The 25797-nt window shown below is 44.0% G+C and overlaps 1 protein-coding gene across 1 annotated transcript in view; it reads right to left on the minus strand.

Annotated features, from left to right (window-relative positions):
- The window catches only part of CC2D2A (coiled-coil and C2 domain containing 2A), a 124982-nt gene extending 102713 nt beyond the window's left edge, over positions 1–22269 (minus strand). The window contains exons 1-4 of the mRNA XM_066573263.1: positions 22031–22269; positions 15254–15337; positions 9997–10072; positions 6060–6151 (exon numbers count right to left, since the gene is read on the minus strand). Of these exons, the coding sequence (XP_066429360.1) occupies positions 6060–6151; positions 9997–10072; positions 15254–15337; positions 22031–22069 (291 nt within the window). The 5' untranslated portion in view covers positions 22070–22269. The remainder of the gene's footprint in view (positions 1–6059; positions 6152–9996; positions 10073–15253; positions 15338–22030) is intronic.
- Positions 22270–25797: the final 3528 nt, after the last annotated feature.

The following is a 25797-nucleotide window of genomic DNA, read 5'->3' on the forward strand; positions in this document are numbered from 1 at the left end:
CATGTGAGTGTGGGGAAATGTTTTGTTTCACTTTAGCAGGGTGGGGGGGCAGTAGGTAGCCTTGCAGTGGGGGGCTGCAGGAGAGTTCTCTCTCGGCTCTCCCCAGCCCCTCTCCATTCACTATTCATAGTGCTGCTGTTTACACTCATGGTACGATTTTATCGTGAACCATGAGTGTATACCGCAGTCTCCCCTGGCCACACCCCCTCTGATTATAGTATGCAGCAGGGGGCGGGGCCTGGGCGGGGAGAGACTATAGAGCAGTTCAATAGAGGTGGGTGTGTCGTGGGCGGGACTAGGACGTGAGCTGAGGGAAATCCTGCCTTTTCATGCCTCTTACTACCATCGGGAGCACGCACACAGATGAGCGAGAGCGCAGAGCATGTGAGAAGGCAGCACAGAGGCGCCATCTTTGAAAGCTGCAGTGAAGATCAGAATCTAAGGTAAGAAACTGACATTGCAGCTGATCTGCCGGCCGGTTTGAGCCCCTGTATGCTGTCTGTTACTATCCTTACTGAAAGGAAAGCAGCAGCATTATAAAAATTTTTACCCTGTGTGGCCGGACAACCCCTTTAAGTCTTTTGTATATTCTAGTGTCAGTCTACACTGAAGCTATAATTATATTCCGACAGGAGAGTGAAAGTTAAACGCTGGACTTCCCCTGAGATACTATTACACTGGGTGACGTAAAATTTTACTTGTGTTGCGCCCCCTTGTGTTAAAAAATGCTAACTGCAACCTGAAAAAAAAAAAATCTAAAGGATATTTTCGCTTAGACTTCGCTGCATACAATGTCACCTTGACCTACAAAGTGCTTGTTTTTGTGCCTCTTGGTTTAGTAGTTTGAACGCAATTACTCTTCTTTCCATTGAGTATTCCGGTTCAAAAGGGGGGAGGCATAGATGATCTAGGTGTTGTAGATCAGCTATTGGGTTAAAAAAATAAATAAATAAATAAATGAAATAAGATAAAAAGGAAGTAAATGATTTTGTGCTACAAGGTTCCGAGCCATGTGAAATAGAACATCAACACGATTATTTAGTACTAATACAGTAAGAAACTGCAGGCATGCAAACAGTTACCAGAACCCCTGTTGATAATGCATATGTTGAGCTTTTTGCAGATGGTACCAGGGTGAGGACTGATGACTCCACATCGGATATGCAGTGGTCACACAACAAGATGTCCTAGAAGCAGAAGCTCTGCCTCCGCATGTCTCAGCACAAGAAGCGGAATTGAAGGCCCTCACTGAGGCGAGTAGAGTGGCGAGAGGTGGGACCGGCAGCCCTTTACACTGACTCCTGGTATGCATTTGGCATAGCTCATGATTACGGCCCAATATGGAAGGCCAGACAGTTTTTACCTTAGCAGGACAACCAATTGAGAATGGTGCAGCGGTACAGAGTCGCATGGAGGCCCTACTTCTACCTGACAAAGTTGAGAGTTCGCACCGATTCCTACACTGGAGAGACGAGGGACGACACCCTCGCTGATAGCACAGCAAAGGCAGCGGCCCTCAAGCCGTGGAAGAAAGAAGAAAAGATACTGACGGCATGAGTCAGTGGTAAAAACTTTGGACATTGACAAAAATTTGGACTTTGATATGCTAAAGACTTTTACAGTTACAAGCCAGCAAGGAAGGAAAGAATAAATGGACTAATATGGGAGCAGCAGAAACAGGACAGCGTATGGTGAACAGTCAACAGCACTTGCCCACCACAGTTCCTGTATCCCATGATGGCCCAGCTGATGGACGGAAAGACCCACCTAGTAAAGCAGCAATGATGACGACGCTTGAAAGAGGATGGGCGACTTCTAGGTTCTCTGTAGCTGCTGCATCATTTGTCCAGTTTGCCATGAGTGAGACAGTAAATTTGCCACATCACACTTGCCGGGACCACTCTACCCATTTCAGGGATTGCAAATTGACTACGTTCAGCTCCCACTTGTTGGGAAGTATGAATACGTGCTTGTTGTTGTTGATGTCTTTGCAGGTTGGAGGCCGACCCTGTTACCAAGGCAAACAAGTAGGTAACCGCAAAGAAGCTCATGAACGAGGTAAACTGTGAATATGGGGTACCAGAAGTGATTCAGAGTCAGACAGAGGTATAAACTTCACAGGTGAATGTAACATGTCATGTCTGCTCTGGGTGTATCCCAGGCCTTTTACATACTGTACCATCTTTAGAGTAGTGGAAAGGTGGAGAGACTTAGTGGCACGCTAAAAAGTAAGATACTTAAAAATGACACCACTTTGGAAAGACTGTCATCCAATAGCCTTATACAGTGTTAGATATGAACCCAGGGGGGATCATGCATTATCTCCCTACGAGATTGTTTGGGCTAGCCCCAAGGCTAGGTCGTTACCATCCTCAGTAGTTACAATTACAATCTGATGTGTTGACTAATTATGTGATTTCCGTTGTTAAAGAACTAACCAAAGCCTATGCACAGGTGTTCTCTTCCAGACTCAGAGGCAGACACTGGGACACATATCTTGCAGCCTGGGGATTGGGTGTGCATCAAGAAGTTCCTCAGGAAGCACCCTCTTGAGCCCCGATTTGATGGCCCCTACCAGGTGCTTCTGACTACTGCCACAGCTGCGAAACTAGCCGAAAGACTTACATGGATCCATGCTTCATACTGTAAAAAAAAGCTTCAGATCCGGGAGACCAGTCTTAGTTGTGCCAAAGACATTACTCTGGTTAGGGCTAGTGAGAGAGGAGGGTGGCAACTGGAATCCTTAGTCGGAAGAATATGAGGGTATGGTTACCTTCTAGTATAACTCGTCCAATGCTCAAGTAGCCGCATATTCCTTCGACTATTGTACTGTGGTCTCGTGTCTAGGCGCAACATCCCACCGTAGGCCAGATTTAGCTCAGTCCAGCTGGTTATATGACTTACATACCCGGGGAATACAATATGTTCGCGCCACTGATAACGTCTGGGGAGAAGACTGCCGTTATTGGGGATTAGTGGGATGTAACACAGGAACAGACTGGTCCTATAAACCGCGAAGTGCCTTAAATAAGAAAGATAAGAGCGGGAAATCCCTAATTAGTCGTATAACCCTCCTTGAAAATAATAAGGACAGCAGGTATTGGAAGGCTGAACTTAGTATGTTGCTTGGTTTTAATGCGGTTGTTACACTAACCATGGGAGATCCAAGCCCGGGGGACGGAGGGACTTACAGTCTGGGGACATACCGGTACGGGAGGTGCATGGTAGATGCACCCGAATGGAAGCCTTCACTTAGTCCCGTGCCCATAATTAACCCCCTCCGCCGTAAGATAAAGACCTTGACGAACATGATGATCATAGCCGACCCTACCTTTTGAGGACACCTTGACAGTAGCGACTGGCTACTCTGACCAGAATCTCTGGTTGGAGTTGATGAGGTACAATGCTAACAGGAGCAACAAGTCTAACTGTTGCGTGTGCGGTAGTGCCCGACTACACTCGGGGATGGTCCCCCTAAATCTCCCGGTAGATGCTGAAGAGTGGTTTATTAGTCTCTTCACGAACATTTCCGCTAATTACACTGTCCGTGAGAAGTGGAAGAAGCAATACTCTATAACTACTTAAGTGTTTTGCACCGGAGAGAGTATTACTGACTACCCTGGAAACTACACCTGCCAGGCAAATAGGCAGGGTGGAGGGAGATTTTTGGGGAACTCACCAATGGGTATTACTCCTCCTACAGTACACTGGGAGGGGAATGGACGCAGAATCAGGTCCAGTCCTTAGGAGACGTTTACTGGCTTTGTGGAGACATGAGGTTGAGGACCCGTCTGGAGGATAATTGGACAGGGGAGTGTGCCTTAGTAAAGCCCTTATGCTCCTCCACATCCTGTCAGACAGCATTGAGGATAATGAGGTTACCCCCAATAGTTAATTTATCTCGATCCAACTCAGTCTGTGTTTTGTGGTTATCCTGTCATGTTGGTCTATCCTTGTTTTCCGCATAGGTACGGCGGTTCCTTCCAGTCTTGTCACTAGGTAGTGTAGGGTCAGTGCAGGCGACCTGGACGTGTTCACCATCCGGACTATCTCTAGGAGGGACATTAGTGTGGGTGAAGATTAGGGAGTCCCAGGCCGTGCGTACCTGTGCACACTACTAGTATTGTAACATTATACTAGAGCGAGAAGAGAGACCCCTGGTGGTAGTTTTGATCTACACGTATACATTGACGTCATAGGACAGCCAAGGGGGGTACCTGACGAGTTTTAAAAATTAGAGACCAAGTTAAAACTAGATTCGAGTCCATTTTCCTGATCATTATGGTAAATAAAAGTTGTTTTCGACTGTTTAAAGTTCTGCAAGTTATGTTATCAGTAAACAGCTTTACCGACTGTTCCCGTTTCTGCCTTTAAAATGTCAACTCTGCGCATGTAGACTCTTTATTCCATCATCAAGAATTCTCCGCGGACGACAGAACGGTGGTATCACCTATGACAAAAGGACTACAGGCAAATCCCTGTTGGGTTTTCCCCATTTTGGACGTGTCTCTGGTTACCCTCCGGGTGGGAAACGGTAGTGCCAGCATGACAAAGCCTAAACTTAACCCCACCGTCTCCTAGGCAGGGGCCTGCTCCTCGGATGCTGCACCGGGCTACACCAGTATCAGAACAGAAGCCGCAGCTCCAACCCCTGTTTAGTGGCCAGTGCTCGTAATTGCAGGTGCAGCTCTAATTGAAATCAATAGAATTTGTGACTGCAATTACAATAACAGCTCCCATTGATCTTGACGAGAGCTACACCTGCAATTACAAACACTGGCCACTACACAGGGTCGGAGCAGCAGCTTCCGCTCTGACCCCGATGTATTCCAAACACTGACAACCGCCGCTGCCTGGAAAACCCCTTTAAGTATAACATTCATCACACCTTAAAATGTTTTTCTCATTATATTTAACAGAGGTGCTGATATAACTGCGATTTGAGAGCAGCTAAAAGGTTGTCAATTAAAGCGACCCTCCGGGACTGGACAGACAGCCGGACCGCTTCTCTGACAAAATGATGCACCCTGTGTATTGCTAGTGCATCATTACCTTAGGACACTACACCTGCTTTTATAGATCTGTGCCACCCACATGAACAGTGCTGGCCAGTCTGGTCAGTATGTTGTGTCTTAGACTAATACTAATACACAGTCTATATCAGGTAGTCAGAGGAGTGGTTCAGCCAACTCTGTTTGCCGAGGATCGGCGGATCGCTTTCAGAGCCTCTGCTCACGCACGCATAGATGTGTATATCCCAGCAAACGTTTTGATGTAAGACCCAGAGTAACACAGCTCTTTATTGCATTCATATCATGTCCAACTAAGGAAGATACAGTAGATGCACTTGCCAAGGGTTCTAGGCAGTCAGAAGATTCCATGTTGTATGCAAATGATGGCACGAGCCCCATCAGTGGTTCTTCCAGACTAGGAGGCTCACATGATGGCTCCTTCTTCTGCTGCTCAGACTCTTTCAAACTCGAAAAAGGCTAAGCAGAATGAAACCCACTAGTCCATTTCTTACCATATCCGGACCAACTAGGTACGGTCAAGACATTAGTAATGCTACTGTTCTCTTCCCTTAAAAGGAAGGCTGGATTGGATCATCAGCAAGAGATCCATGATTTATGTTACTGAGCACTTCTGATCTCCGCCCTTCATTGCTCAATTTGGAGATCAATGCTAAAATCTAAGCAACGTGTGGTCAGATCTATTACCCTAAAACCTATATGATGATATGGTGTTACTGCTACCTGTACTATGTAGACCCCATGGTGGTTTCCACACAATAGTCTGGCACAGAATTGTTTCTCTTTACAGAGATTGCAAACTTGGTGTAAATTGGTGTCATAGACTATACAATACTTTCTAGGCAAAAAAGTTTGAAAATTAGCTCTTCCTCAAAGTCGGAAAACTCTCTTTCTAGTGCAACACAAAGTTAGGCAATCCTTCAATTGCCATTCCTCACCAGAACACAGATTATCATTTTTAACCAATGACAGATGCGGGCAAGAATATAAATCACATTGCAAATATGGAAAGCGCAGCCATCTCCTCACCCTTCCAGCTTTCAGCTTTTCTCGCAGACGTTCTCTCATGGAGGATTCAGCAAAGCCAGATTTTGTACTGGAGACGTTTAATGGAGGCAAACCTAAAACAGGTTATATGGGTTAGACCCTGTAGCTTGGTATGATTAGTCACAGACTATTGTAAATGTTCTATTTCTGAAACAATGTGCAAAAAAGTGCATGTGGTTTGGAAATTGTTCATATGCGGTTATTGAATTAAAACCGACAGCATCCCTGCTGGTAAAGGCACACAGAAGAAAACTATTTATACAGCTTGGCTGCCAACGTGCTCTAAAAAGTGGCCAAACTAAGCACTCATAAAAGCAGGATTGCATTATATGAAGTCAATAAACATGTGTTTCTCCATAAAGTCCAACTAATTTACAATAGACAGGTTGTTATGCCTTCTCTGTCCTGTAGGGGCACTGCAGGAAAACCAAATTTCTCCTTTTTGCCCTGACAAAAACATTAATCTACTACATTACTTAAGTATCAGTCTGGTTCCTAATTAAATACTAGACACAAAATTGTAATTTGTCCAAAATTGGAAATTAAAAATGTCTGTTTTCAATAACAGGGCAGAGGGACAGGAATGCTCATTCTATTACACCATTTTAAAGCATATGTTCACAGAATATGAATCCACACACAGAAATTATTTATATAAAAAGTAGATTCACTTTCTTTGCTTCATTTATCTGATCCTGAGCTACAAGCTTGAGCTGCACTCAATTCTGCAGGCTTCAGAGCTGAAATCTCACAGCATTCCTTCACACCAAGCACTGTATAGCAATCTGATAAACAGAAAACTGTACCATTGGAATATAAATGTGCTCAGTTATGTTCTTCGGGGTACGTCTGAGCACTCGTTCGTTGAGGAGGTTTTCAAATTGAAAATGGAGCAGCATTGCAATCTCAGCTCTAGGTTGTGACTCGGGAACAGTACAAGAAATGCACTGGATTTACAAAATTACTCAACATTTTGCATAGAGGATATCAGAATATATATCTAAAAAAAAATATATATATATATATATTTTTTTTTTAATTTTATTTATTATTTATGGATTTTTTAAAGATTGGTTAAAAACCATGTAATGAGACACTTAAAGGGGTTGTCCAGAGTTCGAAAAATATGGTTGCTTTCTTCCAAATATGCCGCCACCCTTGATCGTGAGTTGTGTCTGATATTGCAGCTCAGCTCCCATTCATTGAAGTGGAGCTGAGCTGCAATACCACACACAGCCCCATGGACATGGGTGGTGCTGTGTTTAGAAGAAAGCATGCTTTTCTAACCCTGGACAACCCTTTTATGTCTTCAGAGCGGCACTGATGACAAGTGTAAGAGCACTTGGACAGACCCTTCCATTGAATAAAGGGCACATGAGAGTAGCACACGCACAATGCTGAGCGCCGTGTATTTCAATGGAGGCTGCTGCTGGACCACTTTAACCCATTCAAGACCAAACCTGTTTATGCCTTACTGACCAGGCCACATTTTGGAAATCCGTCTTGTGTCACTTTAAGCCTGCTTTTACACAGGCTACAAAATCGTGCAATTTTGTAGCGTTTCCACAACTCTACAAAGCTCATGTATTTGAAGCTTATCATTTCCAATGGGTTCCTTCACATTAGCAATGTTGTGTCTGATGCTATGTCGCTAGAAAAAAAATTGCGGCATGCTCTGTACTGCTGCAATTTGCTATGTTTTGTAGCCCATGTTTCCCTATGCAGCCTCCTTGTTTATCGCATCGCATAGCATGAACTTGCGATTTTCCATTGGAAAGTTCTATTAACTTTCTCGTGAGATAATCAGGGGAGCAGCGACGCCATGTGAGATTTATTAACAAGAAAAAGCTAAATTATGTGTACCTAGCTGCAATATCATCGCGATTTAAAAGGGCCGATATCGCTTTCGCCAGTGTGAAAGAGACCTTACTCTGGTAAGGTTTTACACATCCAAGTAATCCTGACGTTGTTTCATCACGTTGTACTTTATATAGGTGGTAAAAGCAGACCGAGACGATTTGCTTATACTTATTAAAAAAGCAGAAATTGAGGAACATTTTTAAAAATTGTCATTTTTTCAACTGCAATACGCCAGATATTTTTTAATCATAATATACACACACATTTCTATTTGTATACTTTATTTTGGCAGCACATTTTATATTTTGCACGTTTCTAAGGAATTTAGGAGACTTACTAATGCAACATTTTATTTTAATTCTAACACATATGGTTTTTAATTTTCATTTATAATTAGTTTTTAATTTATATAACTAGTAGAGATGAGCGAACGTACTCGGATAAGCACTACTCGTCCGAGCAATGTGCTTTATCTGAGTATCTCCCCGCTCGTCCTGAAAGATTCGGGGCGCTCCGCTGCTGACAGGTGAGTCGCAGCGGGGAGCGGGGCAGAGCGGGCGGGAGAGAAGGAGAGAGAGAGATCTCCCCTCCGTTCCTCCCCGCTCTCCCCTGCAGCTCCCCGCTCCGCAGCGCGTCCCAAATCTTTCAGGACGAGCGGGGAGGTACTCGGATAAAGCACATTACTCGGACGAGTAGTGCTTATCCGAGTACGTTCGCTCATCTCTAATAACTAGTTCTGCAGATTGCATCTGATGTAATAAATTTATGTAAGGGTACGTTCATGTGTAGTGGAATTGGTACAGATTTCCACTGCAGAAAATCGCCAAAAATCTGTATCAAAGTACACATTTACACCACTGATGCAGATTTTGATGTGGATCTGCAACAGACTTCACCCCTACATTTAAAGAGATGAAATCAGCTGCAGATCTGAGTCAAAAACCATGTCACAATCCACACAAACGGATTTTGGTGGCATCTGCACTGAAACGCACAGCGAAAAATTTGACACGGATTTTGGTGTTGATTCACACCAAAATCCGCTACTGTGAACCTAGCCTTATAAAAGTAATTTTATAAGGAGAGTGGGGAGAAGAGAGAATAACAAAAATGGAACAATACCTCTGCAGCGCCACCTTGGAAGGCAGCCAGAGGGGAGAGAGAGGCGTGCTGTTACAGTGTAGACATGGCAGGAAAGTTTGAACTTTCCTAAATAGCACGATGATTGGCTGTCACTGATGACATCATTACGACCTGATTATGATGTCACCTGAACCACAAGCTGTTATGATCAGCCTGTTTTGAGAGTTTACTCGCTGTGTGGTGGTGGTGATGGGGGGGGGGGCTGGCCACAATTGTCCGCTTAGAGCAGAATTCAAAATTTATGTAATTGCTGCACAGGGAGCTAAACAACCATTCATAATGATTATTATTATTATCTCTCCTACCAAAACAATTAGATCCAACTACTATAAGCAATCAGCTAGGACTGACTAGAATTCATTGGTGGTTGGAAATCAACAGAAATCCCCCCCAAAACGTCCCCCAAACTAATTTGTGAAATCCCGAAGGTTACACAAATATTTCACAATTTACATCAGTGTCTCCAAATTCCAGTCTTCACGTCCCCTAAACAGGCCATGTTCTCAGGGTTTCCATAGCACTACGCAGGTGATGTTATTATGGTCAGTGCTTCAGACATTTCCACAGGTGTTCTCTTCATAGGATAGCCTCAAACCATGACCTGTTGGGGGTAGTGGTGGGGATGAGGACTGGAGTTTGGGAACAACTGACCTCAATGCGGTTTGGTCATTTCAAGATCGTGATGTAACCTGGTGAAAGGATGTAGTGGATTCGACATTGAATGAGTGCAGATTGTGTATATTGGAATCTAGTTCGGAATAGTCGACATAAATCACGTCTCCAGCTCTTTACCCATTCCTGTTCCTGCACGGCCGCTCTGACAAGCTCATGTGAATGGTTGCAGACATCATCATCCACAGAAAAATGTTTGACCAGAGCCAAACATTCCTGGTTGGAGCCCCGGGGCTGTACTCACTGCGTTGTCCTCGTGTAGCAGCTCCAGCATCCTCCACGGCTTCATCTACATGTACGTCTCTGACATTGTCTATCAGCTGAAGAGAGGGAAGAGCAAACAAACCAATATAATCAGATGTGTACCGTACTCGGCTCTGAAGAACAGAAGTCTATACAATTATATACTACAGCATATATACATAGATTCTAAAGGTGGTCGTACACATTAAATGTCGACTGTCTATTGCGTATGGAGTATCCTGACTCCCGGAGAGTTGATGTCAGGGTAAAAATGGTTGGGCATCTTAGATTTCAACATGCCTAATCCTTTGTTCTCAAGACAGATACAGAGGTACCAGAGGTGTCTGGCAGCTGCATGCTCCCCGCTCCCTATGTGAATTGATTTGGGGTCTGATCTAGGGTGTGAATTTTAGTTAGGAGCCTGGCCACTGTATTTTGGGGACTGCTCTGTGGTCTGATCCCCCAACCCATCACCACTTTCCCCCTATCCTTCTAGGTTTCAATCCTGGATCTACTCCCATATACCTTTCTCTAATATTTTAGAATATTTAATCTATTAAAAGACACATTGAATGTATCTCTATTGAGATTTATGGGAGTTATGGAAGGAACCAGGTAACAGGACCTCCTAATCTCCATTTATATAAGGATGCAGAAGATAAAACCGTACCTATCAGGCAGTTATGACATATCCAGTGGATATAGTGTATGTTCATATTAGAAGATCGCACTCCAAATTAGGGCTCATGCCCATGGCCGTGAGGGACTCCACCTGTGGAATATTGCAGCGGAATCCATCATGGCGCCCCCCCCCCCCATGGACCTCCTAGTCACCTCCCGGATCCGCTGTGCGCGTCCCACCTGACGCGCCGATGTGCAGTACAGCGCATGACATGCCCAGCGGCCGGCGGGGTCGCGTATTCATGGGATACTTCCTCTGCACTGGACAGCGAAAATATAGTGTGACGGATGATGGCTTTGATTGACTACAATGGAAGCCGTCCGTCGCGTATTCCCGCGGCAAATAAGATCTTATGTTTCAGGTTACTATGTGAAGCCCTTTAATGGGCTTTTTGAGCGCACTGCTCAGCCTTCGACTCTAAAGTATTCTCTAGTGGTTTTTTTATAACATGCTCTAAACCAGGGGTCCCCAACTCCAGTCCTCATGGACCCCCAACAGGTCATTACAGTAAGAACACCTGTGGCAATGTCTGAGGCACCGGCAATAATTACATCACCTGTGCAATACTGAGGAGATCCTGAAAACATGACGTGTTGGCGGTCCCTGAGGACTGGAGTTGGGAAACACTGCTCTAGACCAGCATTTCCCAACTTCAGTCCTCAAGACACTCCAACAGGTCATATTTTCAGGATATCCTATAGTAAGAACACCTGTAGCAATGTCTGAGGCACCGACAATAATTACATCACCTGTGCAATACTGAGGGAATCCAGAAAATCCATTACCTGTTGAGGTACCTTGAGGGCCGGGGTTGGGAAACCCTGTCCTAGACAGTATGTGGCTATATTCTAAGAATGGACTGAAATGCGCCTAACTACTGGGTAGCAGAAAAATTGCTTCTATGGGGCTTGAATAACACGCAGTGCGCCCTCCCCTTGCTGTGGCATCGTCGTGTGCTCCCTCCCGCGCTGTGACAGTACAGGAATAATGCACCCAGAGGTGTCACAGTACTGAGTGCATTGTCCATGTACTATGACTTTGCATGTTTATTATCCCTGTATATAAAAGAAACCAAAGAAGTTTTGCCATGAGGCTCCACGCTTGCTAGTTACATCCCTGCTGTATAATCTAAAATTATGTAAATTCAATATAAAAGTAACATTAGCAGAGTATTCATTGATGCAAACATCCAACCACCTACCCTCTGCAACCCCAATGCCCACTTCAACCTACTCCCAACCCCTGGTGGCCATAGTCCAAACAGCCCTCACACAATGTTCAGGTTCCAGTATGCCTGTCCATGGGCCCCTCTAAATTATAACAGATTTTAGTGCAGGCAATAGTTATGTGAAACCATGGAAATGGAGAAACAACAACGAGTCCCACAACCTTTCATCTAGAACTATACACAAATCTCAATGGGATGGAGAGTAAGAGCCTTCAGCATATGGAGTAAATGTTACATTCCACAAGCCTGGCTTCGTTCTAGAACATGGGATCTAATAGCGGGTGATGTCTCCTATGAGGTCATATAAAACAACACATTTGCTCTAATGTAGTAATGGTTCAGATCAGATGTACTTGAAACAGAAAACTGAAGTGTATACTGTAAGCCATGTGTTGTTTGACATTTTCTGCTGAGTCTTCATTTCTCAACCTGGTGTATATATTATTCAGTTCATGGAGCGCTACAACAGTCCCTAAGGGCTCCTTCCCACGGACGGATTTCCGCCGCGTAATACGCACAGGACTATGATGTTAATGCCTTTTAAGGGCTTTCTTCATGAAGGTTCTCTAAGTAAAGCACGTTTTGTATAGTTTCCTATGGCTGCTCGGTATTCCAGCATATTTCATTATATGATGCTTAGCAGGTCCCATTAACCCTTCCCAATCCACTGTCTGACATCTTCCTACATTCTGATTGAAGCTTGTACAGCTCCAATGTCAGAAGATGTCTGACAGGGTATTCTTACCGTCTATTGCCAGCCACTCCGCTGTCAGAGCCTTTCTGGCGCGCACACACTGGCTTTAGCCAGCAGATGGCACCGTTGTATAACAGCAAAAGGAGAAAGCCTTTTAGGAAACCCTGAATCCAAAATTGGATTGGAAAGGGTTAATGTCCGATCAAAGAAATTGCTCTGATGATTTGCATTCTAATGCTGTGCGCACACATTGCACAGACCATGTCCGAGCCAGCCTTGTATACAGGGGCCATAAGACTCTTCCCTGATGTCTGATCCTTCATTCCCTTGATATATGTAAAAGGGTCTTCACAGCCCGATAACTGGGCACATACATCTGTCTGAGCATTCATTGGCTGGATCGTTGGACTTTGTGGGAAGGACAATGCTCATTCAATGCAAGCATAAAGATGCCGACTGGTTTGCTGCACATTTTCCAGTGTGAATAGGGACATGTATAGCTGACAGTATGGGGCCAAATGACTGTATTGGTGATTAATTTGTCCCAATACAGCAGGTCATCTGCTAATTTTAAAATAACGACCGAACAGTGGCAGATGATCTGCTCATGTAGAAGGACTCCTAGACTTTAAATGGAACCAGTTACCAGGTATAAGCATCATAAATTACGTTATGGTGCTCATATGGCACTTTTCCCTGGAGTCTGACTTTTGAGGGTGACAGCGCTGTATCGGGGAGCCGAGTAAGTATAAGAAATACCTCCGTGGACTCCAGGGAACCTGCTGTATGAGCACCATAACTTAGTTTATAGCGCTCATACCTGCTGACAGCTTCCCTTTAATATGCCTGATCCTTTGTTGTTGCAGGAGATAAATTGCTACCAAAAATGATCTAGTAGTGGCCTAATCCCCTCTCCCCACACTCGGCCGACCCCATCTCTAAGGGCTCATTCACACAGGCATTAGCGTATTGTGGCCTGCGAATACACAGAATATTCCAGGATCACAAAGAGCCCATTCCCTGTGTATTTTGGCCCTTCTGCTGGATTTTGCATGTGGAAATATGCAGCATAAAAAAAATCAGAAGGGCCCAATGTTTTGATGTGCGAACACACATTTTCATGTATATTTACGCTAGCCTATTCATTTCTATAGTTTATTTTGGTCCCTAACACACCAAAATAGGACATGCTATTTTTTTTTCACCTGACTAAAATGTGCAGAAAAAAACAACAACATGTGAATGAACCCATTGACGTCAATGGGTTCTCTATTCATGCAATATTATATGCGTAAAACGTGTGTAACATGGTGCGGAAATATACCCACGTGAATGAGCCTTTACAGTCACGGTAAATTTGGAAAAGCCATCCAAAAAATGTCTCTTTTTTATTTTCGATATTGAATGTCTCTTGTGCATAAGCCGGCGTGTCATAGGACTACCTGAAGCGCATATTACTATGGAACTGCATTCATTTTGATGTTAAAAAACGGGAGTAAAATTTTTCACCCCTCTGCATTCTTAAAAGAGTTGATACCACCTACAATTATTTTAAAAACTGCTTAAGGTGCTTCAGAATAATAAGATGGGTAACATGTCTGTGTCAACAAGAACCATTAAATCTGGAAAGGGTCAGAATGGGAGAGGTGGGGTATTGGTAAGGTAAGCATTACTTTTATCATTTTAAAGCATTCGGTGCACCTTTTCTTAAATTTTAAGTGGCCGGACAACCTCCTTAATGGCGTCATTTCTTTTTTTTAATTAAACATTTTATGAAAATATACACGCAGTATGTCTGTTTATTTTACTTTTCACATTTTCTTTGTTTATTTTTTGATTTTCATCTTCCCTACCTTTTCCCCACTAGGGGGAGCTCACTTCAAAAAGATTTATACAGAACCCACTGAACTCAATGCTAGCTGTATAAATCTGTATACTACAAGCACCCTCTAGTGGTGGCTGCTAGAAGAGTTATCGCTAAAGTCTCCAAAGTCCAGCAGCGGTAACAGGTGGAGGAAGCTGCAATTTTAATGCTACCCCTCTCACAGTATCTACAAAGCAGATGACAAAGTTGAACAAAGTGTTCCTGATGAACACTTTGTTCAAACTTTCTTTTAAGTTAACTTGCTGATATAGGAAAAGTGACTCAGCCATAATGCAGTACAACGAGATCCTGCATTTTAAAAGCTCAGCTAAGCTCTTAGTGGTGTGTCTGTCGATGAACTGATTCTACCAGCAGCCAAGAGATACCTCCATTTAATGTATAAAGACGTACATACTTTTAATGAAGACAGTGGCATCATTCACCCATATGATTCAATTGTAATAAAACAAATATATGTGTACTAGAGACGAGCCAGCACCCAAATGCTCGGGTCCGCGTTATTCGAGTCGAGCCTTTCGGAAAATTCGAGAGCTTTACTCGAGTAACGAACCCCATTGACTACAATGGGAGACTCGAGCATTTTTGTATGTGGAACGCATGGTCCAGAAATGTGAAAGCAGCCCAATACTATCTGTAAAGTAAGATCAGTCTATAACATGTGCATTAAAGTATGTAACAAGTTTATAAACCTACATAGTGATGTTCAAAGATAAATTGTCCACTATAGAGAAATGACAATACAAATGGAACTGTGGCTAAAGTACTATACCGCTTTCTTCCTCTTCTGGCGCTGTGCTTTCAAAGTCTTTTTCAACTGCTCCACCTCATCATCTTCATCTTTATCCAAAATCTCCTAAGGGAAAAATAAACCCAAAAGCATTAAAATCACTTCAGAAAAAAGCCGTTTAAGTCTTGAGAGTAACGCCCAGGTGACAGTACAGTTTTCCTTGGCGCTCCTTCCTGTAAGTATCCCCATGTCTATAAACTATACTTTGACATAAAGTAATAATACAATCACAGGCGTAACTTGAAGCTTCTGGGCCCTAATGCAAAATCTGTAACAGGGCCCCCAACTATAATGCTTTATTCATAGTACTGGGCTCCCTATATGGAGAAGAGAGGCCTTATGGGCCCCCTAAGGCTCCTGGGCCCGGGTGCAGCCGCATCCCCTGCATCCTCTATAGTTACGGCCCTGAATACAGTTATAGAGGTATAGAATGATGTATTTTCTAAAAGAAATCTCTAAAATGAACAAGTTGAGTTCTTCAGGAAACGTCTAATCAGAGGTCTAACTGGTTTCTGTGACAAATAGACTCCTAGTCGTCTGCATCAGACCAAGAATTACATAATTTTGTGAACACTGTCCAGTATTTACAGATTTATAGATTAAGCTGTGAAATTCCGTCTGAATTTCATCATCCAGAAAGGCACCACAGTCCTCAAAGCTTACCCAGAAACATGTCTGATGTAATCCTGCCAGCCATACACTGGGATGATAAGGTAAAAGCATGGACTCACAAGTGTGAGATATGAATCAGACACAAAGACATCGACTGTTGCGATAAAACAGAGAAAGTCAATGTATCACTCTAATCTCTTGACTAGACCGTTAGGTTCTGGTCCAAATATATTATGTAATTACTTAAATAGCTATTGCTTAATATATTATTATGGTAACGCTGCTGCTGCTAATGGGATCTATTCAGATAAACACGTATCAAGAAATTTCTATAAAGCCAATGCTTAAAGGGGCGGATTCCTTCTTTACACATGTTTTGACGATCAACCGGTGAACAGCTGATCGCCACAGGTCTGGTAGATTAAAGGGGTTCTCAAGGGTGAGAAAAACATGGCTGCTTTCTTCCAGACATAGCACGATCCTTTCCATAGAGTTCTGTGTAGTATTGCAGCTCAGCTGCATTGAAAAAAATGGGAGCTGAGCTGCAATACTAGACAAAATCCACAGACAAGGGTGGCGCTGTGTTTGGAAGAAAGCATCCATGTTTTTCTAACCCTGGGCAACCCCTTTAACTGCTAGTGATTAGCTGTTGTTGTAGAAGTTTTGTGAGGCAGTACATTTCTCCTGCAGTGGCCACTACAGGAGAAATGGAGTATTACATGGCAACCTTGTGTTATATGTATTTAAAGCCTGATTTACATTGGTCAAGTAACTGGACCCAGTTCACTAGGCCCTGTAACTGGGGTACTTGGCCTGTCCTCACATTTTCATGTTGGTGTTTACTAGAGATGAGCGAGCATACTTGTTAAGGACAAATACTCGAGCAAGTATCGTCCTTTTCGAGTATCTGCCTGCTCATCCGCAAAGATTCGGGTGCTGGCAGGGGTGAGCGGTGGGTTGCGGGAGTGAGCAGGAGGGAGCAGGGTGAGAGAGAGATCCCCCCCCTGCTCTCCCCTGCCGCCGGCACCCAAATCTTTGCGGACGAGCAGGCAGATACTCGAGAAGGACGATACTCACTCGAGTATTTGTCCTTAGGGCTCTTTCACATGAGCGTAGCTATTTTCGGTCGGCTGTGTTACACCTGCGTACATTTTTTAATGCTCCTATAAAAAATAATGGACACAATTAACGAAATGATCTGGATTATGATTTCTCCAGCAGGCTTTGGGGTATTTTGCCGCTTTCCGAATTATGTCGTGTGCACACATCGTCGACCAGAATCAGACACAAATGCTGGTCTAAAACCGGGAGAGTCTCTACAATGTGTAGAGGCTCAGGCTTTTTATTATAACACATGACAACCGCCCTTCAATGGGCGTGCAACAGATTACATCAGTAACATATAAGATTCTCATTTGTCGGATCATATAGAATCCCCCACCTCTCTGCCCACCTCTCTGCCCACCTCTCTGCCCACCCTCTCTCACGTCCGCCATAGTATGGACTTTGTCTTCTTTAGCATGCAGACAGCCTTAAGGAATTCTGTGTAGTTGACAAATCATTTGTTTAACTAGCTCAAGTCAGCTCCGTGTATAAGCAAGTCTTATCAACATGTGCTCAGGCTGAAGCAATTCCTTTGTTGTAGAAGTTTCAGGATGGGAGGGGTGAAGAAGTGCTAATTCAACACTCAGTGTTGGTCACAGGATATAAGGATATACACATAACACTATGGCCCTTAACTCTTAGAGGTCTCTTGTGCAATTCTATGTACTTAGAGCAAATACTATGATTAGATTGTGTGTGTGTCCTTTAAACTCCTCAGAGCTTAGAGTCATTACAACAGCAAAATACATTTGGGTTATATTAATCGATAGACATTTTATAAATAATCATCATGTCTATCACAGAAAAAGTTAGACACACTACAATTTTTCTATTTTGCAGCATCGCTGTCAGAGAAGGATAAGTCAATACATAGGACTTGCTTGTTTTGCGAGTTTCGTCTGATTGCAATATGGACTGAACATGCACAGGAAAGGAACCCATTATTCTTAATAGGTTTATACACACAAGCGATTTTTTTTCTCAAACTGACAGTCCAAGAAAGAGAAATTGCAGCATGTCCCAGTTTTGAGCAATTCCTATTCATTATTCCCTATGGGAATCACATTGCACTCGTACGCCATGCGGTTTGCATACAAAAGCATTACGTTTATCATTTCAACTATTTAAACAATATGTGCATCAAAACACACATATACTGTTGTGAGGTGCACGTTTTTAACGCTGAAACTAATCGCAATCGCAGAAAAACAGAGTATGATGTAGGTCCGAGTTACACTGACATACATCGCACTCACCTATGTAAATACAGCCGCAATGCGAATGATCCCAGCAGCAATGATAGAGCTGAAAGGGGATGATCAGGGAGTCAGTTCCCCAAAAAATTGACTCAGTGGGGTTACTCAAAACAGCAAGTAATTAGCTGGGTTTGACTGATGATACCATATGCCTGCTTACTGCGGCAAAAAAAATGTCAATGTCGCTGATCATATTTCCAACATGAACAATCATTCACGCTAATTTCTCAATAATGGCCACGCAAAATGGCCAAGACAGCTATTTTGAACAACAGTTCTCCCATGTGTATGGACAGATTTCTACCACAGACTTAGGGCTCTTTCACATGAGTGTAGCTATTTTCGGTCGGCTGTGTCACGAGCACAGCGCGAACGAAAATCGCACAAACAGGTGCACAAATCTGCCGTTCAGACGGCCCGGGTCAGGGGCATATACGCCGAGCCCAGATTGCGGTTCGGCGGGGGGGGGGACAGTTTGAGCTCTGCTGAACTACCTCCCTTCTTCCACCCCCTCGCTGGCTCTTGATGGAGTGGGAGCTTAGTAACTAGCTCCCACCCTGTCTGGCCCTGGCGAGGAGGAGAAGGGAAAGGGAGTGGGAGTTTAGCAGACATTCTGCTAAACTCCCTCCCTTCTCTGGCAGCTACTATAGGTGTCACTGCCATATTCTGGCCGGGAAGATAGTTCATGAACTATCTTTCCTGGCTGGCGTAAAAGCACTCGACCGAAATGCACTCCATATGTGCCATCCTGGCTGGCCCGGCACTTTTATTGCCGCGGTAATACGCCCATCTGAACTGATGCATTATAAACAAATGCATCAGATGGGTAGTGTATAGAGATGAGCGAGCATACTCGCTAAGGCTAACTACTCGAGTGAGTAGTGCCTTAGTCGAGTATCTGCCCGCTCATCTCTAAAGATTTGGCTGCCGGCGCGGGTGACAGGTGAGTTGCAGCAGTGAGCGGGGGGGAGGGAGAGAGAGAGAGAGAGAAAGAGATCTCCCCTCCGTTCCTCTCCGGCACCCGAATCTTTAGAGACGAGCGGGGAGATACTCTGCTAAGGCACTACTCGCTCGAGTAGTTAGCCTTAGCGAATATACTCGCTCATCTCTAGTAGTGTATATCATTGTGGAATCGATATACGCTTGTGTGAATGAAGCCTTAGGCGGCTCTCACATATGCGTTCAAAAAATGCTGTGTTCGTAATAGCGGCATTTTACTGCAATTTTGAGCGGTGCTTTTTAATGCACCCCATCATTGTGATGGGTAATGAGGTGCATTAAAAAGTGCTAAACCATGCAAAAATAGAGCAGACAGCGCTCAAAAATGCTGAAGTTTTTAACAATGGAGGTATTGTACCGTGATTATCGCGGTGTTTGAAATGTTGCACTAATCGCAGGCTGTGTGAGAGCAGCCTTAGGACTCCCTCACACAGGCGTTTGGCAAAGTGCACCGTTTTCGATCGCGGCACTTTAGCATCCAAATCAGACATGATCTAGTGCCTGTCTGAGAGGCTCCATTGAAAACAATGGGAGCATTAGACCGTGATTACCATGGCGCTGAAAAAAGCGCCCGTATGAGAGAGGCCTTAGTGTTTGATTTTCAGCTCTGCTACATGAATTGGCAAGAGTATTTCTTCTTGGGGAGAGCACCAAGTAGGTGTAGAGACACTTACAGGCCATGGAATGCTCCCTTGAGAAATAGATGGCTTAGTACCTCTGCCCATATACATCCACCCACATATGCATAACACTGTAATTATCCACTTCACAACCGCATAATATACATCATGCAGTCATCAAACATTTAGGGAGTGTGCTCAGGAGCCAAGTCCTTTCTGATAGCAGCTGGTAACAGCCACATGATCATGACAGTTAAAGGGGTTGTCCCGCGCCGAAACGGGTTTGTTTTTTTTTGTGGGAACTAAATAAAAATGTAGAAAAAGACATTTTTTACAACAGTTAAAAAAAAACTCATAAAAACCGAAAACAATAAAAGAAAATCCCCACATATTTGGTATTACCATGTATATAAAACTCCAAACTATTAAAACATCACAATTAGAGATGAGCGAGCGTACTCTGCAAGGACAGATACTCAAGCGAGTATCCTCCTTACCGAGTACCTGCCTGCTCGCCCGCAAAGATTCAGGTGCCGGCGGGAAGCGGTGGGGGAGAGCGGAGGGAAACGGGAGGGAGATCTCTCTCGGAATTTCTCGCTGAATTTCCGCCCGTACCCGCCTGCATAGGATTGCATTACAAAACGCAATCCTATGCACACAGCCGCGATTTGTCCATGTGAAAACACGCACGGAAAACAAATTGCGCATATTCTATTTCTGTGAGCATGGCACCAGAAATAATGTTTTTCTATTTTTAAAAAGGGAATTAAGTTGTTTCTTAAACAAAAATGAAGAAACTATGTAAACCTGGTATCATCGTAATCGCACTGACCTATGAAACAAAGTGCATATGTCATTTTTACTGCACTGTGATTGCTGTAAAAACTCCCCCCCCCCAAAAAAAAATGGTGCATTTGCATTTTTTGTAGATTTCTCCCCACTTCAACATTTTTAAGTGTTTATGAGCGAGCATACTCGCTAAGGGCAATTGCTCAAGCGAGCATTGCCCTTAGCGAGTATCTGCCCGCTCGAGACAAAAGGTTCGGGTGCCAGCACGGGGGAGCGGTGAGTAGCGGCAGTCAGCAGGGGGGGGGGCAGGGGGGAGGGAGAGAGAGATCTCCCTTCCGTTCCTCCCCGCTCTCCCCCGCAGCTGCCTGCCCGCCGTCGGCACCTTTTGTCTCGAGCGGGCAGGTACTAGCTAAGGGCAATGCTCGCTCGAGCAATTGCCGTTAGCAAGTATACTTGCTCATCACTAGTGTTTATTAGAGATGAGCGAATATACTCGTTTCGAGTAATTACTCGATCGAGCACCGCGATTTTCGAGTACTTCCGTACTCGGGTGAAAAGATTCGGGGGGCAGGGGGAGGCGTGGTGGAGTGGGGGGTAGCAGCGGGGAACAGGGGGAGCCCTCTCTCTCCCTCTCCCCCCCCACTCCCCGCTGCAACTCCCCACTCACCCACGGCGCCCCCCAAATCTTTTCACCCGAGTACGGAAGTTCTCGAAAATCGCGGTGCTCGATCGAGTAATTACTCGAAACGAGTATATTCGCGGCGCTCGGTTGAAAAAGGGGCGTGGCCGAGTAGGTTCGCTCATCTCTAGTGTTTATCCATACAACATATGGCAAGTTAAAATGGGTACCATTAAAAGAATACAACTTGTCCCACAAAAACAAGCCCTCATATGGCTATGTCAATGGGAAAAATTAACATATTATATTTCACTTGACTGGAAAAGTTAAAAAGTTGTGGCTCTTGGAAGGTGGGGGATGAAAAAACAAAAGATAAAAACGAAAAATCTCTGGTCCAGGAGGGGTTAAAGTCCCAAGCCATTCTACTGTTGGTTTCTATTTAGCACATCCTAGCAACCTCCATACAATTTACTGATCCCTCCCCACAGCAACCATATTGTAATCTCTTCACTGCTGGGAATAGACCACTACCATTACCTGGGTGACCCCATTTAACCCCTTCACTATCAGCAATGACAAATCCATCTGCCAGCGCAATTGAGCAGAAAACTACACACACAGAAAGAACTATGAGCGCCGACTGCAGAGCCGAGGAAAGGGTTAACGCAGTGTTTACAAATAGATACAATGTATCACACAGCGCAGAGCAACTCTTCAATGTTCTCTCAACGTCACTGGCCTCCATGCACACAACACCCACCTCCACTATCATCCTCTGCTTCTCTTCGGTGCCCCTCATGGTATAGGTTCCTGTGCCAGGGGTGCCAGGCTTTTGCTGGGTGCTTCTAATGCCTCTCAGCTCTTGTTTACAACCTCCAACACATTAATGTAAGACCTGCAGCTCTCATTTGTGAACATGACTACATCACTGCACAGTAAAGTGTCAGCTGGTAACTTCCTAACACTGGGAGAGCACTGACAACATAGTAACTGTAGGCAGCCATTGTTTGGACAGCACCTCCCACTCCCATCATCCCTCCTGTGTGATGATGAGATCTGGGCTGTGCCGGGATCACAGGGGGATCCGACTAAAGAGAAGTCTATAGTGCAGCCGGCTGCTTGCCTGCAAGTTGTGTTGTATCTTGTCTGACATAAATCTGCTGAGAATTGTGGTTGTACAAAGTGGAGCAATGATTTCATTTACTACATCTGTTTATAAACTAGGTCGGTGTGCACTGAAATTTATAAAAAAGTTTAGGACAAGTTATAACTGTTTCTGGGAAGTTGAGGGGTCACGGCATTAGTCACTCCGCTTTCCCAGACTTCTGAAAATCAAAAAAGTCCATTATGCAGCAATATGGGAGCATTAACCCCTTCATGACGTGGCCCTTTTTTTTTCGTTTTTTCGTTTTTTCCTCCCCACCGTAAAAAAATCATAACTCCTTTATTTATCCATCGACGTCGCTGTATCAGGGCTTGTTTTTTGCAGGATGAGTTGTATTTTTCAATGGTGCTATTTAAAGTACCATATAATGTACTGAAAAACTTAAAAAAAATTGTAAGTGGAGTAAAATGAAAAAAAACATTCCGCCATCTTCCAGTGCGTCTTGTTTCTACGGCACACAGACTGCAACAAAAATGACATGATAACTTTATTCTATGGGTTATTATGATTGCTACGATAACAAACTTATATAGTTTTTTTTTTATTATACTACTTTTTTTTTACAAAGACTTTTAATTTTTTTCAATTATTTTCTGCGGTCATCTTGTGCGCGCAATAACTTTTTTATTTTTCCGTCGACATAGTTTAGCAATGGCTCATTTTTTGCGGGATATCCTGTAGTTTCTGTTAATACTAATTCGGAATACGTATGACTTTTTGATCGGTTTTTATTGCGTTTTTTCTGGGAGACAGGGTGACTGAAAAAGTGCATTTCTGGCGTTCTTTATTTTTTTTTTCGGACGATGTTCACCGTGTGGGGTAAATAATGCACTACTTTGATAGATCGGACTTTTACGGATGTGACGATACCAAATATTTATTTTTATTTTATTATTTAGACTTTTTAATTATAGATATGGCAAAAGGGGGTTGATTTAAACTTTTATTACTTTTTTTTTTTTACAATTAGAAAAGCTTTATTGCTCTTTTTTTCACTTTACTTTTAAGTCCCCCTGGGGAACTACAATATCAAGCCAACGGCCGATTGCGGCTATTGCCCGCGGGTGTCGGCTGTAGTAAACAGCTGATGCCCGCGCTGTATGCAGAGAGGTCACCCCGCGACCGCTCTGCATACATACCCCGATGCTCCAGGACGTAAATGTACGGCCTGGAGCGGGAAGGGTTTTAATGCCTCAGAGCAAAACAAAACAGATTAGACATAGGGGACATTCATGTGACAATCTCTGGAGAGGTGAGATGAAAGCAATATGCGAAACATGTTATTGCTCAGGATCACTAGCATGTTGAAAGAGAGATCAAGGATTTATATTTACCAAGTGAATTTTTTAATTTTTTTATGCCTTCAGCAAATGAATATACTTTGGGGCCACATGTTGTCCGTGTTAAGGGTGCATTCACATGGGTGAGAAAATTGTTTGAGTTTTGTGCATTGCGAGATGCACAAAAATACAACTCACTTATTGCCATGGGTGTATTTACATGGATGATTTTTCTCGCACAGTGATGCTGCAAGACAGAAAAATCAAAGCAGGTTCTATTTTCGTGTGAGTCTCACACGAGAGTAGAACATGCAGATATATGTGGTCTCCCACACATTGCACAACACTCGGATGGGGTGGGTATCTGTGTGCTGTGTGATGCAAGGGGATAGCTGGAGGTCTCATCGCTATAATCCCTTCTAATCTCGAGAACAGGGGTCCCGTTTTTCCTGTCCTCCTCACTGTGGGCTTACTGGAAGACTGAATGGAGCGCTGGTGTACAATTCATTTTCAATGTGACTGTCAAAGATAGCTGAGCTGCAAGCGCTTGGGTATTTGCGTCAATCCCATTGACATGAATGTAATGCCATCTGTGCATGCTTGGCCAGTGCTCAAGGGGCGTTCAAATAACTATCTGTAAATACATTAGGGGACAATACAAGGGTCTCTCCCATGATCTGTTTATACCCAGGACTGCGATGGTAACAAGAGGACATCCTCTACGTCTAGAAGAAAGCAAGTTTCATCACCAACATAGAAGGGGATTCTTTACTGTAAGAGCAGTGAGACTGTGGAAATCTCTGCCTGAGGCCTCTTTCACACGAGCGTATAGCTGGCCGATATACGCTATGATCTGATGAATTGGGTTCCAATGTATCAGATCACATGGCCATATTCCCACGGTGTGAAGACGCCGAGCCGGGCCAATATACCGCCGAGCGCTTTCACTCCGACCAGCAGAGATAGTCCTGGAATTCTCTTTCGGGCTGGAATACATTGGCCGCTGCATGGCTTCCTGTGGGAGCCAATGACAGCGGCTGGAGAAGGGAGGTAGGAGAGAGTTTAGCAGCGTGACTGCTAAACTCCGTCTTCTCTCCTCTCCTCCGCCTGTTTGCCCCACCCCTCCCATTGCTGGATGTGGGAGAGGGAGCTTAGCTTCACCCACCCCTCCCATTGCACACAGCCAGACGGAAAAAGAGAGCAGGTACATTGAGGGGGAGGGCGGGGAGGCCCAATGGCATTCATTCTGAAATCATTGTGGGGATGAAGTAACCCTGCAGTGATAGATAGAGGGGACACGGGAGCCCCGTTCTTGAGATGGGCGGGGGTCTCAGTAGTATTCAACAATTTTTCCTACCCTGTGGATAGGTGATAATATGAGATTCTAGTACAACCACTTCAAAAGATCAGGGCCACAAGCCCCAAGACATATGACCACCTCCACCCCCCAAAACATATATACAACATGACTGGAGTTATTAACTTTTCCTGTCTTTTCTTTTCAATCCAGAGCACCATGATGACTTCTTCCAGCCATGAGTTGTTTCTGCAAGTTTCCAACACAGACATCCTTGGCTTCTCATTTTTTCAGCACCCCAAAAAATTTTACCAACATACACATAATTTTAATCCTACTGCTACCTCTAATTTTGTATCTGCTACTGCCCTATCTGCCCCAATTACTGTACCACTTGTGTGACATAGTGCCATTAAATACTATACTTAAGAATTAATAGTGTCCTAGCTATAATTACTCCAAAATTAGTGCACCACACAATAAACGTGTGACCTTTGGTACCTCAAACAATAACATAGTAACATAGTATGTTGGCTCAATGAAGACAATGTCCATCTAGTTCAGACTGTTTTAACCTCCCCCTTGTTGATCCAGAGGAAAGCAAAAAAAAAAACCAGCAAGCCATTTAGCTGCTATGGAGGAAAATAAATCCTTCCTGACTCCATAATGGCAGCCAGAGTAATCCCGGGATCAACATTTGAGATCAACAACCCGCTGGTCTCCTAATGTCTATATCCTGTAATATCGTAGCACTTTAGAAAGACATCTAGTCCCTTCTTAAACTC

Source organism: Eleutherodactylus coqui, chromosome 7 (assembly GCF_035609145.1).
Source record: "Eleutherodactylus coqui strain aEleCoq1 chromosome 7, aEleCoq1.hap1, whole genome shotgun sequence".
Classification (NCBI taxonomy): Eukaryota; Metazoa; Chordata; class Amphibia; order Anura; family Eleutherodactylidae; genus Eleutherodactylus; species Eleutherodactylus coqui.